The sequence below is a fragment of the Amphiura filiformis genome, chromosome 2 (assembly GCF_039555335.1).
Source record: "Amphiura filiformis chromosome 2, Afil_fr2py, whole genome shotgun sequence".
Lineage (NCBI taxonomy): Eukaryota > Metazoa > Echinodermata > Ophiuroidea > Amphilepidida > Amphiuridae > Amphiura > Amphiura filiformis.
In genome coordinates this window covers 74,551,587-74,571,932 of record NC_092629.1, presented here as the reverse complement: position 1 = coordinate 74,571,932, position 20,346 = coordinate 74,551,587, and the positions used below count along the sequence as shown (strand labels likewise).

At 34.5% G+C, this 20,346-nt stretch overlaps 1 protein-coding gene across 1 annotated transcript; it reads right to left on the bottom strand.

Annotated features, from left to right (window-relative positions):
• Positions 1 to 2,687: 2,687 nt before the first annotated feature.
• On the bottom strand, positions 2,688 to 18,789 carry LOC140143009 (neuronal acetylcholine receptor subunit alpha-9-like). Its single transcript, XM_072165040.1, has 8 exons — positions 18,310 to 18,789; positions 10,597 to 10,736; positions 9,661 to 9,705; positions 7,797 to 7,906; positions 5,631 to 5,855; positions 5,180 to 5,211; positions 4,653 to 4,967; positions 2,688 to 3,676 (listed from the first exon to the last, which is right to left on the bottom strand). Exons 1-8 carry the CDS (start codon positions 18,395 to 18,397, stop codon positions 3,177 to 3,179), a joined length of 1,455 nt encoding a protein of 484 aa, XP_072021141.1. The 5' UTR covers positions 18,398 to 18,789; the 3' UTR covers positions 2,688 to 3,176.
• Positions 18,790 to 20,346: the final 1,557 nt, after the last annotated feature.

The window sequence follows — 20,346 nt, the reverse complement described above, 5'->3', positions numbered from 1 at the left end:
TACTAATAAGCATCACAAATCCAAAATAAAATCAGCGCCGTCCTTTTGGTTGTCGTACTTTTGAATTTGTATCTACACGCATCCTAAACACTTATACCCCATCCTAAACACCATGTTTAGCTTGTATTGATCAAATATCAACCTGTATATAGTCTAAACGCAAGCTAAACAATGGTGTTTAGTTTGTGTTTAGATTATACAGGTTGATGTATAATAACTATTAGCTAAACAGTGGAACTGAAACACTTTTTAAACACGTTAGGCATTTAGACTGTATTTAGATACAAATTGAAATAGTTATAGTTAGTAATTATTAGCTAAACGGTGGAACTGTAAAACTTTTTAAACACGTTAGGCGTTTAGACTGTGTTTAGATACAAATTGAAAGTGTGATAACTTGTAAACCAAAAGGACGGTGTTGATTTTATTTTGGATTTGTGATGTGTCGGAGAATATTCTTCAAAATAGGAAACTTTTTTTTCTGAAAAGGTACATGTAGATAATAATAACAATTTGGCTAAACACCTAACGTGTTAAAAAGTGTTACAGTTAGTAATTAACAGTGTGGACATTGGCTTAAACTGCGAATTACACGCTGTCGTGGACGTCCCCATTTAGACGGTAATACGTCAGATTTACGTCCATATTTGCAGGTGTTTACAAACACCCCCATCTCACCTCCACACACACCCACGGCCCTAGAAACACGTGCGTGCGCACTATAGCAATAATTGTATGCGTATTTTCATTTTATTTTAAAACTGGTCCCTATATATAAACTTAGCTGCTCCTTCATATTTTCCAACACCGTTCGTTTTTAATTATAAAATGTGTGATGCTTATTGATAATATAAATAACAACGAACTAGTATATTAATATCACGTCAATATGAATTTATCCTTTGTTCACATTAAATCACTTTTGTATATGTAAATGTACGTCTAGCGTTTACAAATAATAAGTACAGAATAAATCAATTCTTACTGAGATTGCATTTGTAGAAGCACATTTTTCGCATGCTTTTTAGCATTATTCTCGTTTTTTCAGGAGGGCGTTCGGATAGATCGAATCGAACAACCCGACACATTCTAAAAATTTTTTCTATTTCTAGCGTTAGCTGCAACAACACTATTGCCCTTCGTGTGAGTGCAATAGTGCACAAATATATACTGCCATGAGAGATTCTGGTTAAAACTATGGGCCCGAGATGAGATCAATAGTACTATTTTAAAATAGTATTAATTGATCTCTACGAGAGACCATAGTTTTAACCAGAACCTCGGATAAAGGCAGTATATAATGTTTATATCTTTCATTAATATATTCTTTATTCTTTGATTGGTTAACGGAAAATTATTCGACATTTGTATTCTCCAGCTTCCAACCTGAGTGAACACCATATACCACACCCAATTTGAGCACAACCTATTTGGCCTTCAAACAACCGAACAGGTTTAAAAATCGGGCTAACCAATACAATAGCAAAAAATCACGCTGTGGCAGTTGCGCGAGCGAGAACTGTTCCGTCGCATCAGATGCGAACACGCGGAAGACATTGTCAAAGTACTATTCACGGCTTGGAGGTATTGGCTCATCCGGCACATTGAAAAAACTATTCACGGCTTACGGATTTGAGTACTGATGGTAGAACTATATTTGGTCATGTGATCCACTTATAACCAATCAATGAACAAAAATATATTAAGTATATAATCTTTTTTAATCTCGCTGAGCTATACCATGGCAACGCAAACGTACCACGTTAAGTTTCTCGAGCGGTGTCAACCTTGACTGACCAATAATACTGGTGGATTTTGTTTCTGAAATAATAGATATTTTAAACTTATTTTGTATCCTGGTAATTTAGAAAACTAAGAAAAAGAAAAGACATTTATGCACGAGAACCAAGAGTGTGAATTTAGAGACCAATATAATACCGTGCAAATAGTACGGGCACACTTTGGCCGGACATTTTGGCTACATAATCCAGGCCAAACATTTTCAGTCCTACGTACACAGGGATAATGAGGAAAATGGACGACACTTTCAACTGATACCAAATTGTGGGACGAGGTTGTCATAAGACCATAGTCTTCGATGATAATTTTTATATGGCGATATTTTATAGGGGTAAGTTGAGCCAAGGGGTAAGTTGAGCCACCCCCTCTAGAAAGAAAATTAAAAACTTATCTTACTTTGCAGTTCCACTTGTTTGTATATGACATAACAGAGGCTTCTCAAGTGTAATATGGAATCACTTGCTCGTAGGGTAAGAAAGCTGCATTAGAAAGTTCATTTTTCGCACTTTTGTTGAACTTGGCAAAAACCATGTTTCACCCAGAAAGAAAAAGGCTAAAATGATAACATTCTGGGTATTGAGGATGTGATATATGAACACTATTTTAGGAAACTATTTACAACTGTAACAAGTTTTAGTCAGGCGGGAGGCTTGGTTGTTGACAAAAAGGGCCACATGGGGTAAGTTGAGCCACAGGCCATGGGGCAAGTTGAGCATAGGAAAAACCAATTTCCCCAATTTTTTTTTATAAAAGTAAAATCTTGTCAGAAATTACTTGTATGCAATATTTAGATCAAACTACTTCTATATCAAACTATTTTTCGAAATAAATACCTGAAAACAACAATTAAAAAAAAGGGCCAAATTGAATTTCACAGCTATGGCATTTACTGTGCATTTCTATGGTGGCTCAACTTGCCCCTGCGACTGGCTCAACTTACCCCACCGTTGGGGTAAGTTGAGCCAATTTGCAAATGATTTTTGAAGTCTCACTGTGAGAAAGTGCAAAATATTGATTACAATTTTGTGGTATCATAACCAAGTAAACATACATATGTTTCATTTGTAACACTGCATTTGGGTGCTGCTTTATTTACTTGAGCGTAGGGAAAGTAAATGTAAAAAGTGGCTCAACTTACCCCACTCTCCCCTACCGATATTTTATGCAGCTGCAGCTGGTGATAAGCTTCTAATAAGAAGCAGCGGTTTACAAAATCTTAAATCATTATTCAGCTTTGGTACAATTACCGAATAGGGTGCAACTTGCTAGTCTTGAATCCAGTCCTCGTTTACGGAGTTAAGAGTTAGAGTTGGGGTACGGCAGTCTTGTAATAAGACTAGTAGAGTTGCACCCTATTCTGTAATTGCTCCTCAGCTTTAGTGCGCATGTTCTGCTGGTCCCATTGCCCTTATGATCAAAATAAGTGATGTCATTGTGGTATAGACCAAAAACACAACGAGCAAACATCTATCCACAATTCGTCCAATGTGTTTCCACTGCGACGTTGTGTTCTCTTCCATGATTTTATCCTCAAGATCGTTTCGCATAAAATGCAAGTCATCCGCCATTGCAGTGGGTATTTGGCAGCCATTTTGATTTACGTCATTTTTATCCGGGATTCCTTCAGCATCTGGTTTATTATCCGCATTGAGAAGTTTGAAAGAAATCTCCACAGTTGAGGAATCGCGGAGCTTCAACTTTGATGAGGAATGGTCGTATTCTTCGTGGTACATACACGTAAATCTCGCGAGATATCGAAGGAATAATAGTTGTGCCCAATAGGGAACGGATCCACTTTTCGAGCTGACGTGGAGAACAAAAACTGTGGTGACTACAGACACGCACACCATCGTTATCATAGCGAGGAAATAATCACCTGAGAAAAAACATCAACAAATGTTATAGAAATTATAAATATTATAACGATTTCTGCATGTTAGCGGATAAAAAGGATCTCAAATGCCTTTCGAAAATTAACCAACACTGTACTTCGAACTCGCATAAATAAGGATAAACAAGGAATTTTGCTTGCTATACGTCCATGCGTATAGTAAATACAACTACTACGTTCACGGATCTTTATCCAGAAAACACAATTACTTTGTCTGAAACGTTATAAACGTGTTATAAATTCGTTGTGGTTTTGGTCAAAAAGTTTTAATAACATTTGAATGTCATGCTATATAAAGGTCATGAAAACATTTTTAAAACGTTTTATATGAAAAAAAAACACTACAAAAACATTATGTTGGTCAAAATGTTATCGCAAAATGTTTTTGGCAAACATTTTGGCAAAATATATTATATGTTATAAAATATTTTTGCAGCAAGTTTTCTAAATGTTATCAAAAAGTTGTATACGTCCCTGATATTTATAAGTTTTAAACGTTTTGTGTTTAATGGGTATAGCATTAACACTTATTGTTTAGGTTACTGGATGTTTAGATAAATAATTGAGGGCCATCAGAGAGGAGAAACAAGGCAATATGAGATGGGGGCCGGGATCACTAAAATTTACTACTGTCTTCTAGAAACACCTAAATGATCTAAGTGTGAAGAAGACAGTCAGCCATTCATTACTGCCTGAGGATGGTAACAGTTAGTTACTGAAAATATTAACATATAAATATTTATTTGTTTGCTTTCCATTTCCGTTGAAAATTTTAAATTTTCTTGGTTATTTTAATAAACAGAACGCGGGAGCCTTCATAACCAATTGAGAACCACTTGATTTTGATTCCTTCAACCGTGCAGATCCCTCATTGGAAGCCATACATTTGTAAATATATAGTCAGAAATTGCTTGAATCAATATAAGTATTTGGAACAAGTGATTCTAGAATTGCCACTTACCGATCAGAGGCGGGTCTTCCCCACTTGGTGGCATAGACTCTGCAACCAACTGCTGAAACACCACCAGGGCTAACAAATTTGTAATAGCTAATGTTAACTTTTCACCACATTCCGCAGGGAGGTAAAACACTAAGAGTGACAGCGCTGACAGAAATAAACATGGTAGAATAAGGTACGATATATAGTATGTCGATCTTCGTTTTAATATCAATGCGTATTCTAGCTCTGGGTAGGGTTCTGGACAACAAGGGTACATGTTGACCACCTTCTCTGTGTGTACCTCCAGAAGATCCCAAACGCCGTTTTCTAAAAAAGCTACATATAAAGGGAGAACAACATATAATTATAGTATCACTATGGTAATACACATGGTATCCGGGACATGGGAGACCTTGTTATTCTGTCTTCTTGAAAACATCATCTTTTCTCGAAAACTATTCATATTTCAGGGTTTGGAAGTCCAACAAGTAAAGATTTTCAGCATATTATAAGCTAATATGTGGGCAAGAATATGGAAGATAATTGACCATTTTGATTAATCACGATTGTGTATTCTCGTCTGTGAGCAGGATACAGTATATAGTATAATGTACCAGTTTGAAAAAAATTAAACACAATTTTGGGCTTAAACATTTTTTTCTTGATAGATGGTGATAGTTGTTATGTTACATCATGTGGCTAACATCCAGTGCTAAATTTTGTTTCCAAGAATTTTAGACTAGTAGAATGTTGACATAATGTTAATTTCGGAATAAGGCTTAGCAACACAAATTATCGGATAAAAAAAAATTGGTAAAAATATTTTTGTATAAATATTGATATTTGTCAGTTAACATAATTAGCTAAGTACATAAAATACAATTTACTCAAATGTATTGATATTTCTATTTTTATTATCAAAGCATTATGAGATATTCTAATCTTATGTTCGTTGCTCATAAGCAATGGGGCAGCTTTGATATTTCCCGTGAAACTTACCTATCCTGCGAGGAATCGTTGCTTTTGTCGGGAAATAAGTCCACTTCAAATCCATTGTATGCCCAGGAAGAGTATTGCAGTACGCAGATTTGTGTATCAAAGGGAAATATCGGACCTTTATCCGACATGAGCTCAGTAAAAATGGCGGGCGCGTACCACGTGACTCTGCCGTCACTCTGTATGGCTGCCCTAGTATTTTTGATCCTTTCAAAGTCGCTGTCAATGCTGGTAAAATGAAAAGAAAAACAAATTATTGTGTGTTATTTGCATACGCAGGATCCAAAAATTACAAGGTACATAAAATGGTCACGGCGTATTTCTTAGTCAACTAAGTGAAACAAGTAACAAAGCATGATTTTATTAAAATGCACCACAATTTCTTGTCTACATATTCAAATGTAAGCCTATAGATTATACAATTTGACATCGGTTGAGTATACTGACATAATTTTGCCTTTAATTGTAGCCTATCGTTACCTCCAAAAAGATATATTTAATGTGTACAAATCAGCAATTTTCGAATATTAGTCTAATTAAAACAATTTCGGTAAATGATGCAAACGGTTAATGTTTGAATAGTTTCTTATTACCATTTTCCATTGACATTATAGGATGGTTCAAAAATTGCTTACTTACTTGCTTAATTCGAGTGGTGTCCTCAAAAATAGTGGTGGCTTCAAAAATTATTTGTTAGAAAATGGCACGTGACCTACTTCATGTGTCTTATTCCGCGAATAGGTTAAAGCCATATTATAACATTTGCGGAGGAGAACGCCGTCAAAAAAAAATTAAATTCAGGTTTTTGCACGATTGTAATGTACTTTAGTAAACAAAGATTCTCTGCAAAAATCAAGACTTCAGGTGCTATAGTTTTGTCAAAATCCGAGATTTTGAATAAACCGCCTGAATCAGCGTTTTATTATTACGATGGAAATATTAGTCGAACGCGTATTCGATGTCAACACAGTACTACGTACACGGCGTGCGTGACACACACACACATGCCAGATGATCGTACCATATTACAACCGCCGGAGTAACATTCATTGGCGCTAGTAGTAATTACAATTTTCTTTGCTTTACCTCACTTGTTCGGCTCAAAATTAAGAGGGAACATATCTGACAGTAAAAGCTACCATGTTATGGAAAATAAATACTAATCTATTTTTAAAGAAATGTTATAATATGGCTTTAACTAATCTTCGTTCATGCAGCAGGTGGTGTTTGCATATGTCATATATATATCATAAACGATTTCAGAGGAGTGCGGGAACAGATAATTAAACCAGAGGAATTTCATGCTCCTACTCATATTACTAACAGCCAGCTATATTTTCGTATATAGGCCACGTGTATGTAAACAAAAATATATCATTAGTTCTTCAGACTTTCTTCGTATCAATCAATTGGTATAAATCAGGTTCAAATACAATGTCTCCTCTAGTAATATATCTGCAGTCATATTAAACCTGCAAGAAGAGGGGTAGTGGGGAGCCCCACGCTATGAATAAATGACTATTAATTAAGGAAATTATGCCATGTTGGAGGAAACAATATAGGGAGAAAACGAAAAATTGAAAACTACTCCTGAAAAAGAAATCACTTCCTACATCCATACGTGGACCTAAGTGTGTTTTTAGGGGAGATGGTGATTGAGGGGAATGCGTATGAGTGTGACAGTTATAAGCTGAATTATTATCCTAACGTTTTTTGTTGCGTTGGGAAAAGCGTTAGTCAAATAACAATCCCTTGTACCATACCTGGTGATTTTACTGCCTAGTACCACTCTGTCTAGAGTGGAGTCAAAACCCATGTACCACTCCCATGTCCCACTCCAGACATAACTAGTCACATGGGAGATTACTTGTCCCACCCTCTAGTATATACTTCAAAAAGTAAACAGACCCACCCAAAGAGATGACCTGCTCCAGACATAACACATGACATGGTAGACTATACTTGTACCATCCTCATATCAGGTGTGCCCAGAGGGTGGTCCTTTTTTTTAATTAAAATTTTCCAGACAACATTATGTAACCTCACAACAAGGGTTCCATGTAGGTGTATACTTTTAGGACACACCCATGACCTCAGCATGTTTGTAAACATAGAGTGTCAACATATACTAGTCGCTCAGTGATGGAGTATAAGCTTTAGAATACTTACTTTCTACCAAGCGTAATATCTGGAACCCAAATCATGTCCGACGGGAGTTGAATCTTGGTGATGCCGCCATATTCACTGACATTCCAATGTAGGAACTCATCATGCCAGACCTTCGATAATGATGATAATGATGATAAAAATAATAATGATAATAATAATGATGGTATATAATAATAACGATGATAAATAATAATAATAATGATAAATAATAACAATAATAATGATAATAATAATAATATCAAAATAATAATAATAATAATAATAATAATAATAATAATAATAATAATAATAATAATAATAATAATAATAATAATAATAATAATAATGATGATGATGATGATGATGATGATGATGATGATGATGATGATGATGATGATGATGATGATGATGATGATAATAATGGTAATAACACTAATAATAATAATAATCATTATTATAGGAGTTATTAGACCACTTTTATTAATGTTTACTTTATTGACTTCACTTCTACCTTTCATGAAAGGTACGTAACAAAAATATCTCTTGACTTGACGCTAAGCAAAGTCTGGCATATTAATCAATACTGGCAGGTAATTAGAAATTGTGACATTTATTAATGAAAATGGGCGGTTGTTAATGTTTGCTGTCTAGGTAAATGCAGACACTGTTTACACATGAACGTTATGGTCATGTTCACATTTTTCATAATATCATTTGAAATCATACTTCTCTTTATCGCTACATTAACCACTTCCATACTATTTCATCTGTGGTTCCAATTACTGTTTTATTAGGTATGTACAGACTTTAAAAACAATCACATAAATGGTCTGTACGCATGCGTGACCAACAAATAAAAAGGGGTGTTTTTTAAAGGCAAGGCAAGTTACGCGCGTGACGCATTTAGGGTCTAAAAGACATTGATTTTCAAGAATAAGGGTAGTTTTCTGAAACTGAACTACTTATTTAGGGTAACTTTTCAAATTTTTGGAAAATTGCGAGTCCAAAAAGGGTGCATTTGTTGCATTTTTACTAGCCAAAAAATTAGGGGTAAATTCTTTATTAAATTACCTTATTAAGGTGCTACATTTACTGACAATTAAATATCTAGTTCCTTGCCCAAGGGAATTTTAATTTAGCTGACTGGAGAACAAACAAAGACTGCGCCGTGGCTCGAACTAACATCGCACAAGACCAATGCATCGGAAACTATCACCTTTATGTTTAAGCCAAATTGGCTGTTTAACGCATTAACAATATAGAGATTGCGATGTGCCATTCGTCCGTGCGTTTATATGGGCGTTCATACGCGCGTATGATCACTGCTTGTCTTGGTTCCATGAAGTCTAATTTACACAACTCACTGCTGCTTTATTACATTGATTTCTTTACAAACAACATGGATCATAATAGTTAGTCTTTTATTCGTATGTTCAATATCATTGGCAATCGTTTTTATATTGTAATAATATGTGCATTCTCTACGTTGTCCAATCGTGCGTTTTATATGTGCAGAATCTTCATTCTAGTGACCTCGCTCCGTCACAATAGTTATTTTGAATAGACACAGGGGCGTACGACCACAGCGTATGGGAATCGCAACCTCTCTAATCAAAATTAACACATGCACCCCCAGTTTCGATTGCGATTTCTACCGTTTTCGATGAATGAATTATGCTTACAAAATAAAACGAAAGTATTTATCAATCTTGTCCTAATCTAATTCATTAATAATAATAATGATGATGATAATAATAATAATAATAATAATAATAATAATAATAATAATAATAATAATAATAATAATAATAATAATAATAATAATAATAATAATAATAATAATAATGATAATAATAATAATAATAATAATAATAATAATAATTACCTGCTTTAATAAAGCACTAACAGTTATTCGTTGATTTCGAGCATCCTGGTAATGAAGGAAGGAAACAAAAACATTTGAAACAATGAAAGTCATATAATATAAAAAATAAAGGAGTAAATAAACAAAGATGGAGGAAGAAAAAAGAAAGGAAGAGTGAAAAATGAAAACAAAAAATAAATAAATAAAGGAAGAAAGAAAGAAAGAAAGAAAGAAAGAAAGAAAGAAAGAGGCATCCTTTTCAATCAACATCAAAATTGATGGGTACCAATCATTTTGATACAGTCTGTATGTGATGCGATCAAGCAAAATTAGTCCGAACTCGGAAATATTAAATTTTCAGTTTCTTATAGAATAGTAAAAAGCTGCATTTTGCAGAAACCCTCATTGAAGATGAACTACATTCGCAATTAAGGGGGTACTACACCCCTCGATAAATTTGTGTCTATTTTTGCATTTTTCTCATAAACTATTAACACAGTGGTAACAAAAGTTATGTATATTATAGGGGCAAGGAATCCAATTACTATACTGGAATTTCTTTGACCCAAGACAAGAGGTTTGTTATTTATGATAAGAAAAGAGGTACCGCTAGGATGTACCTCATTTCCTATCATATATACTGAACTGCTTGTCTTGCGTCACTGAAATTTCAGTGTAGTAACTGGATTCCTTGCCCCAATAATATACATTACTTTTGTTACCACTGTGTTATTTTTTTTGAGAAAAATGCAAAAATAGTCACAAATTTGCCACAGGGGTGTAGTACCCCCTTAAAGAGTTTTTAAAGCAACAGGAAACAAAAGGAAATACGGTATTTCCTTTGTTTGGTTCTTTCTCAAACTTTTTTTTTCGAGTTCCGATTGATTTTGCTTGATAGCATCACATTATGTATCTGTTTAATTAAATAACAAAGAGTAACGAATGACTGTTTCTCACCAATTCAATGACCTCATGTATCTTAGGTCTAAAGATGACGGTAGTGACTGTTGATGTGTTGAACACAGGTCTCACAATGCCGGTACCATATTTAGCCATTAAATAATCAACCAACTGCAACTGGAAATTTCCTTCTTCCACTGCAATATCATTTTAAATATAACAGTTAATAGTGATTGCTGTACATTCTACAGCGTACAAATTAAAGCCTCCCCCCCCCCATGTCACATGAGAAAACGTGGTAAATCGCACATTATTTTTGCTAAATTTATCGCCATTTTTGGGATTTTAAGCTTTTTGTTTCTATTTTTCGCTTGATCAAAATTTAGCACAATTTAGCATAAAATGATTTTCAGCAATTTACTGTGATTTCATGGCATTTTCTATATAGATTTTAAGCTTTCTTAGCGATATTAGCCGTTTGACCAAAATTTGAAACAATTTTGTAAAATGTACCTGAATTTGCTGTGATTTATCAAAATCTAACAGGATTCATAGTGACCGGTCATAATTTAGCATAATTTCCGGCATTTTACAGTAATTTCCAGCAATAGTCGGTTTGGGGCAATTTACCGCGCTTTTCCATGTGACATGGGGCCTAATTTTTTCTACGTTGACAAACTCTTGGACACGTCATCTCTAGGATTTTGCTCCAAGTCTGGGAGATAGAAGCTATTGGGCCCCAATACAAAAATAGATATTTAAAAAAATCAGCATCCCTCTGTTGCCATGGTAACAGACCTACCTTTTTTTTGTTGATTTTAGTTTAAAAAACACCATAATTTCTTTGATTTCACTCGTGAAAAGTACAAATTCTGCAAAACCGCACATAAAGCTGGTAGATGTTTTTGCCAAAACGGACTTCACAGTTGTCTTACAATTACCCAATTTTAATCAGTCAGTGTCACAATTAATTGAGGGCATTTTTCAAAATGGCCGCCAAAATCCAACAAAAATCATATGCATACGCTTAAAATGATCAATAAATTACCAGATTTTGAATTAGTATTGTTGGCAGTAAGTATAAATAAGTCACAGTATTATTAGGAAGGTACCAGAGGGTCACAGCTGAGGGCGCTTTTCAAAATTTCAAAATCGCAGATAAGTTCTAAGAAACTCTTTATAAAGAAACTAATTGGAACTAAGTCTTAACACTATATTTCTTCTTCCACTATGAGGGTCGGTCAGTATGTAATGAAAGTTGACTTCCAACCCCATTATATGGATCATTTTCATGGTATTTCATGGTGATTACATAAACACTGTAGGCCTACCTTTGTCTTTCAAACAACACATGCAAAAATGATGTCACACACTTGATTACGTAACAGCTTTAGTAAAAATTTAATGGTTTATGGTCACTGGCTGAAAATGAGTCGTTTTTCTTAAGGGAAATAACAGTCTGAAATGAGATATTGCTGTGTATTTTAGATTTTCTCGGTAATTAAAGTATGGAGAGTGCTGTCTTTTGGAATGGTCCAAATAGTAGTAGAGCACAAACATTCAGCTGATCAAACCAACTTTCTTTTTGTGCGGAAAAGAAAGAAGTTTATTTATAATGTGTGGTCAAATATGTGAGGGAGAGAGGTCGTCATTTGAATTAGAAATTAATATTTAATTTTTTTCTGTTCATTTCAGGTTGAGATCTTCTATAAAAAAATCACATGAATGATTAAATTTCTATTTACATAGCATTTTATAATATTTTAAGCCATAATTACATACAATTTTGCCGCAATTTTCATACATTTCCCGCATGCTGCAAATTCTTAACGACCATCTTTCTAAGAGTATTCGGTGAAAATATGAACGAAAAAGAATTTAAATTTAAATGTGGCTGCAGTATTAAAGCCATATTATAACATTTTCAAACAAAATAGATTAGCATTTCTTTGCCATAAAATGTTAGCTTTTACTGTCAGGTATATCCCCTTTTATTTTTGAGCCGAACAAATACGGCAAAGCAAAGAACATTGGAATTTACTACCAGCGCACATGTCGCCAATACGTACCACTCCTTCGGTCATGTTGTGGTACGACCCTTTGTTGTGTATATCACCGTCCTGCACGCTGTGTACGTACTGTGTGTTATGAACATCGTGTATGCGTTCGACTAATAATTCCATCGTAATAATAAAGCGCGGATTCCGGCGTTTTATTCAAAATCACGGATTTTGACAAAACTACAGCCCCTAGAGTCTTGATTTTTGCAGGGTATATTGGTTTAATAAAGTACAATTTAATCGTGTAAAAATTCAGTGAGGGCGTCTTCCTCAGCAAATGTTATAATATGGCTTTAAGTCGAAGGGTCAAAATTGAGTTTATCCACGCGTAGGCCTATGGCTGCAGCGTCACAATACATTATACATCGAGTGTTTAATTTTCCCCCTCGGACGTGATGGCACGCAGGCACGTTGCAATTTTCAGATGGAATTCCGGAACGGGAGGTAAAATATGGATAAATCTACGCGCCATGGAAATCTCTACTTCGTGATGGCTCACACGCACGTCATTCCCTCTGACATGACTGTCGCATCACGGCAAGTTGTTAATATGTACAAGACCTAGGTTTTGGGCATGATTTATTTTACCATGTTATTTTATGCAGACCTAATGCCGATAAGCTGAACTCTTGGTAATCCCAACAATAACATCAAGGCATCAATCGGACTAATTTTATATTTTTGCGAGAATCGATCTGAGACAGAGAATCGATTCTGGCGACGCGAAGACTCTTCTAAAATTATATTCCCCTAAATTCATCCCTATTCCAAACGTAAGTTTAAAAGTTGATTCTCTTGATTCTTGCAAGATGAGTATGATGCGTTTGTGAGTATCAATTTTTATTCACTCAAGTTCGAAATTGTACCACAGATGAAAAAGCTTACATGTGGACAAACATTATTTTGACCCTTTACTTTAAAACTGGCGCCACATTTGTAATTTACATTCTTTCTCAGTCAAGTTCTCACCAAATATACTTTCTTTTAGAAAGATGTTTTTTCAACTGTGAAAAATCAACCTTTGAAATTGAGAAAACTTGTTTTGGACCACACTGTAGTCTTCGTATAAAATTATTATTAAGGTACTGAACTTTATAGATAAAAATAGTATGTATTGTAGAGCAAGAAATCCAATATGGACTGAGCTGCATTATCCAACTTGAAATTTTGTTTCTCTGTAGACTTACTTTCAATAAGTAGTAACATTCTTGCATATAATTCAGGGGAGAGGGTTTGAACTCATCTGTCAAGACCCCTCCCCTACCACTCCCAACCCCCTACCCCTCCCCCAAAAAAGAAACACTGCGAATCTACAAACCTCACAACCAAAGATATACTACTCCCTTCCTTTAATGTTAATATGCTTCTTAAGCACGGTTGGGTAAAAAGCTTTCAAACCGCTAACCTTAATATTACTGTCACTCAACTGAGCATATTAAGGCATTGATAAGTTCAATATTGATATTTAGTAATGTTTGGCCAATCTTTCAATTTTAATGTATTATAATGTGGAGAAAATTCAATATGTCTCATCTTATATTTTAAAAGAGTTTAAAGAAAAACGGACAAGGCATGGTTGAAATACTGCTGTTCACATAAATATAATGGTGTGTTCACCATTTTTATGAATATGAATTAACTCATGACTGTTTATGGAGCAAGACCTGGGTATACATTGTAAAGGCGAGTAGTAAAAGAACAACAACAACAACAATAAACAAACAAACAAACGAACGAACAAGCAAACACACACACCCAAATACCTCAAATATGAGCTTGCTTTTGTTTCAGTTACTATGGTGACTACTGTGTGTTATTTACATTAATTATGGTATCAAAAATAACATAAATAACAAAATAAATTGCTAACTTCTAATCGAACAAGTCCTGTACGTGAATTCAATAACTTAAACCTTACAGTTGTTACTCAGGTACTGTTAATATAGATCGCTATTCTATAAGGGCCGATTTCTTGAAGCATGGCTAGTGGTTATGCTTCGTAAGCCACCTAAGTGATTTCAATAATCTTAAGGGTAGACGAGGTATTGTTGGTCGAAGCAACCTAAAAATCGATTTTCATTATCTAGATCAATATATTATTGAAAATTAACACCTTGATGTTTTGCAAAAGTTCATTCTACAAATCGTATACTTTGCAAACTTGCTTAATTTATTGTTGTTGATTAGTTATGTACATTTTACAAAAGTGTTGTTGTTTCAGCCCTCTTTACAACGTAACTCAAGAACCGCAGCACCTATAAAAGTATATTATATGTGATATTTTAATTCTTCTACACGCTCGCTATGAATTGAACAATGCAGTTTTTGCCAAAGCTCACTACCATTCGTAAGATGCTGTGAACTACCAAATCACAACAGTTTTAAATAATTAATAACCTTAAACTTACAAAAACAGTTGTTACTCAGGTAAAGCTATTCTCTAAGGGCCAATTTCTTTAAGCATGGCTAGTGGTTATATATTATGCTTCATATTAAAGCCGTTGCTTAAGCCCAATTAGTCCTGTTTACCAGTGCTTACAATATCACGTCGTATATCACTTTGAAAATGGATCCACATTGGTAGGGCTAGCTTGCCGGCGTATGGAGCCTGACCACTAGCCAAGCGTCGAGAAATTAGACCGATAGGTCTGAGAAATAGTTATGAGCAGGGGGTACAATTTTAATTGTTTATGGAAAATGTGACCATAAGTCTAAGAAATCGTGAACGGAAAAGTTTTTTCATATTACTGGATTTCCACCCTCTATCTCGCTAGTCGACAACCGCTAGTCCTTATTAAGGTCCGCTAGTCCTACGGTATAACTACGATTCGCTAGTCTTATTCGCTAGTACCCTAACTTTAAGCCTAAAGCTAACCCTAACTTTAACTTTCGGACCAGCGAATGCTTTTTTATTTTTCAAACCAGTGGCGAAACTTAGTTTCGGCCTAGTAAAAGCAGCAAGACCAATTCAGTTTGGTCGGTTCAATTCTTTTACCCCGGGGTATATCAGATTTCCGGGACCAGATTATTTTAGAGATAAAATCGCTGTTTCGTTTCCCATTGTTATATAAAGGCCTATTCAGCGATTTTGCACATTCATCAAAGTGAAAATATTGTTACTGTTCATCTGCTTTTAGTATTTATGCTGGCTTCGCGTACAGTATCACTTGTGACGTCACTCCAACTGGGTCATAGGTCAACATTTCAGCGCCAAACATTAGGCATGAGGATACTGTAGCCAGCATAAATAGTAAGTAAAGATGCACCGTTTTAATATTTATTTACCTTGTTAGTATCACTGAAAATCCCTTTAAATTCCCTGCTGTATTTATTCTGACATATGAACTACTTCTCTACGAGTTACCATGGTTACAGTACAAACTGAACCTTTTCCCATATATATTAACAAAAACTGCATTTCTATTAAAACTATTATCATCAATTTCTATAGGTCACTGAACTTGACTCGTGTACAAAGCTACATTTGATCGCAATTGCTACCGACTAAGTAGTATTGATAGTATATACCTTTCACACACACTTAAAACAAACTACAAATACGTAAATTGTGTTGACAATACACCTGATACAACACAATAGCTGCAATAAATAACCGGTTTGCTTGCAAAGCTCATTGCATTTCTAGCAAAGAAAAAACAACATCTATTTTTGGCTTCATTCCATAATAGGGTACGGTGATTTTTTTAATTGGCACATGCGATTTTAATTATACTCTATTTTACTTTGCTAAGTCTAAGTAGCCAAAAACTAGCTAATTAATGAATAATTAATTAATTAAATTTGGCGTATATTAGTTAGTGAAAGTGAAATGTTGTGTTTTCCATATACTCCACTTATTATACATATTATTGTAAACAAACTAATAAATATCGGCACTGAAAAACATGTAAAACATTGCACTCCATACTTTTGAAAATTATATAAAGATAAATTCTATTTATCTTACTAGATAAAGTTATAATGAATGTCTGATTTACACATGTAAGTCCATCTTATCCGTCTAGATCGCTTCTCCTATTAGATTTCACTAAATTCCTTACCAGTGGCTGGAGATCATAGAATTAAGATGTGTTTTTATTTTTCTTGGCATGTGTCTGACTAATTAAATGTAGGGGTTAGTTACAACATAAGTAAATATTCTGAAAAAAACAAAAAAAGATATGTGTTGGGAATAGTGTACTTTGGGATTTGTGGATCTCTGAATGTACTGGGGAGGGCAACCACTCCTCTACGCGTATAATTATTTTACAATTGCTTTTAACTGGCTCCAGTTTTCTGAGAACAAACATTACTAATGCCCTGGTGCTAATGTTATAGAAATATTATCATGAGTCTAAGTATTCTGTACAAACTCACCCCTGCGGAGCATACCGTATTAATTTGTGTAGAAACACGCTTAGATTCTCAAAGGACGAGCATTGTACAATTATAACTTTATCATATTTATAGGTAATGTTTTGAAAACAATGTACATAAAAACAGGAATGAAGGTACACAGATCATAGTAACAAACAGTGTGATAAACTCACTGCCTTTGTGATTGAATTGTGAAGAAAATATTACAGTATACCAGATCTGGGTTTTTGTCTAATCTATGGAAAATGTAAAGGAATTCACATCCCACTGAGATTAATAAACTTTTCAAGAAAACGCAGCTATACAACGCGGGATTCTATATTTAAATATTAGACTAGCTCACCTAATACATTGGAGCGTTGGAGAAAGGTTAAGGGGCATTGGACCTCGTCTATTGTGTCCGAAATAGGTAATGGAGTAGTAGTATTCGTATAAAAGAAATGGTTACACCAATGTGCACAATAATAAAGACTATTTCGACTTCGGGATTTTGACCTATACGGAAATGAATGACGCTCATTTCATGACAATGACATCGACAATGCTTATTGATAAATACTTGAACAGCGCCTATTGTCTTCAATATTAAGTAAAACAAAAACTGTACAAAACATAGAGTCAATAAATATAATACAATACAAAAAAAGCACATGATTTTAACAAATTCATAATCGTTTGTCACCCGAGGTCTGTCGTTACTATCAAATGCCTTTTCCCTATCAGTGCTTTTCCTATGAAGTACAATCGTAAAATAAACATGAGATTTTGTAAGCACACGTATCATTATATGTCATAAAATAATATGTGCATATCTCCTCGTATCTCCCTACGAAATTAACAATGCGAAGCTGATTCCAGACTGAGTAGAATATGTCATTACAACCAATTAACATTAATGCGTCCATACTTTTCGATTAGTGTTTTTAAAAAAAACCGGGACATTCTATCTCGTTACTTTAAAAAGTAACGAGATAGAATGTCCCGGGTTTTTTTCTCTGGGTACCTCACAGGCAAGCAAATTGGATAATTGCAACAGGTATGCAATGCATACAGTAGCAGAGATCGTCTATTTTTTGCCATCTATGATATTAGTAACATATTTGCGGGCTCTTGATAAATGTGAACAAATACATAAATCTTTGTGTCAGCCCGGGTGACAGCCAGCTTTTTCAGTTTTGCACATTTTAGCTTAAGGAAAAACCATATCAATACCCATATACCAGTCACCGGTTAAAATACTTTCCTCAACTACCATTTGTTCACAGCCAATCATCTCTGATTAATACTACATCTCAGACTTAAATTGTCAAACCATGGCCATGAAATCACTTACCTTCATTCGATACTGTAGCATCACACAAATTGATGTAAGTTGCTGATAAAATAATAAGTACGGCAGTGTATGATATCATTCCACACATTTTCTATGGTCGATTGACAAGTCCACTGAAATTGAAAGATATTAAACAGTCTGTAACGGTAATACACACTTTCAAATTCAACTTTCTATATATATTTATGAGGTCCACTGCTGGTGCCATTACATCATGAAGTGCAGCTACGACATCATTACACCTTATAATATAAAGCTAACATCGCGTTGTGAAGCTAATGTACGGACGTAAAATGTTAACTACGGTTTTGCCACTCATTATAATGTTTGGCCACTAGTGGTCATCAGACTGCTGGAGATCAAAATCCAATCAAATTTAAAAGCTAATGTATCGGTTCATGCATCAATTACTGCAACTGAGCCCAAGCTCGAGAGAGTAATTATTAATTGTGTTGTATGCTTTAGTAGACTGTATGAGACAAATCGCAATGCTTGAAAATTTACACCTTAAAGAAAGGAATAAGCGCTTTTTGTTCTGTTAAAGACCAGAGAAGAAGCAAAAAAATTTTATCCCACAATGCACTGTGAGTTACGGGAAGATGTCAGGTTGAATACAAGGAATGTGAATGTGAGTCTAAATCTGGAATATATTTATAATTATATATCACGTATTGTATATTAAGTACTAGTAAGGCCTAGAAAAAAATGTTTGATTAGCGTAACATAAAAAAAGAATTAGGGTAGGTCGGTCGGCAATTTTTTTATTTACTTTTTTTCTATTTTTTTGCAAAAAATCTAGGGTCGGGTCTATTTTTAGGGTCGGTCGGGTTACGACAATCAAAAAAAAATTTAGGCCTAACGCCTGTGTGCTTTTCAAACATTAACATACGCATTAGGCGATATATCCTAATTATGGTCGCCCGTCTATGCTTATAAAGGATATAGGAAGGTTGATTGATGGCACGTAGAACTGTATTTATTTTAAAGCAACGTTGAACACTGATGGCGCTATTATTATAAAAATGTTGTTTGCATTTTTACAAGGGGTAGACACTTGCATTTTCAAAAGGGAATTTTCAAGCTACTTTTTATCATGAAATGAAACGAATAATTATTGGGCTAAATTAAATTTTAAATAGTTGTAAATAGTGCCCTCAATTGGCATAAATATTGCCTGGCATAAATATTGAATGGTCCATTACGGCTAGAGGATGCAGACCGTGCAGACGGTGTTGCATGATGGGAAGAGAATAAAGTATATGAAGTAAGTAAAAATAAGCTATATGTAAAGTCGTTCTCATGTTAACAATCACGAGACTGGTTACGATACTACAGACAATAGACAGCAATGCCCCATGGCGGTAAGTGAATACTGCTATTAACTCAGCAGGTTTACATAATGCCTCGGTTATTTCTTAGTTTGAGGCAATTTTAAGTGGCATGGCCTTTTTTTAAACTTGAACTTGAAATTAGGATTCAAACTACATTAATCACTGGCTAGACTTTAACTCGTGTATTTTCCTTAAAGCCAAAGTGTACGATATTATAATAATAAAAAAAGCCTGTATTTGTTGTTGTTGTTGTTTGTTTGTTTGTTTTCTGGCAGGGATTTGCAATTTTTAAACATGTCCCGACTTACACTTTTGAAATCAGCCAGATGTGTTAATTGTCTTTATAACAACCGAGCAATTTTGATATAAAATTGGATGGTTTGAACCCAATGCACAAATTTATTGGTCGAGCTATGAGTTTTAAAATATTGGACGAGACGTAGCCGAGTCCAATATTTTAAAACTCATAGCGAGACCAATAAATTTTGCATTGGGTGAAAAAAACCATCCAATTTTATCATTATTATGTTTTCAGAATCTTTATTAAAAATACAAAATTCAAATTTTTTTTCGTGATTTTTTTTTTTTTTTTTTTTTTCCAAATTTTTTTTGTCAAAATCGACTGATCTTACATGCCTAGAGCAAAAAAAATATTGAAAAAAAAATAAAATTTCGGCCTATTTCCGGACTTTTTTGGCCCTACTTC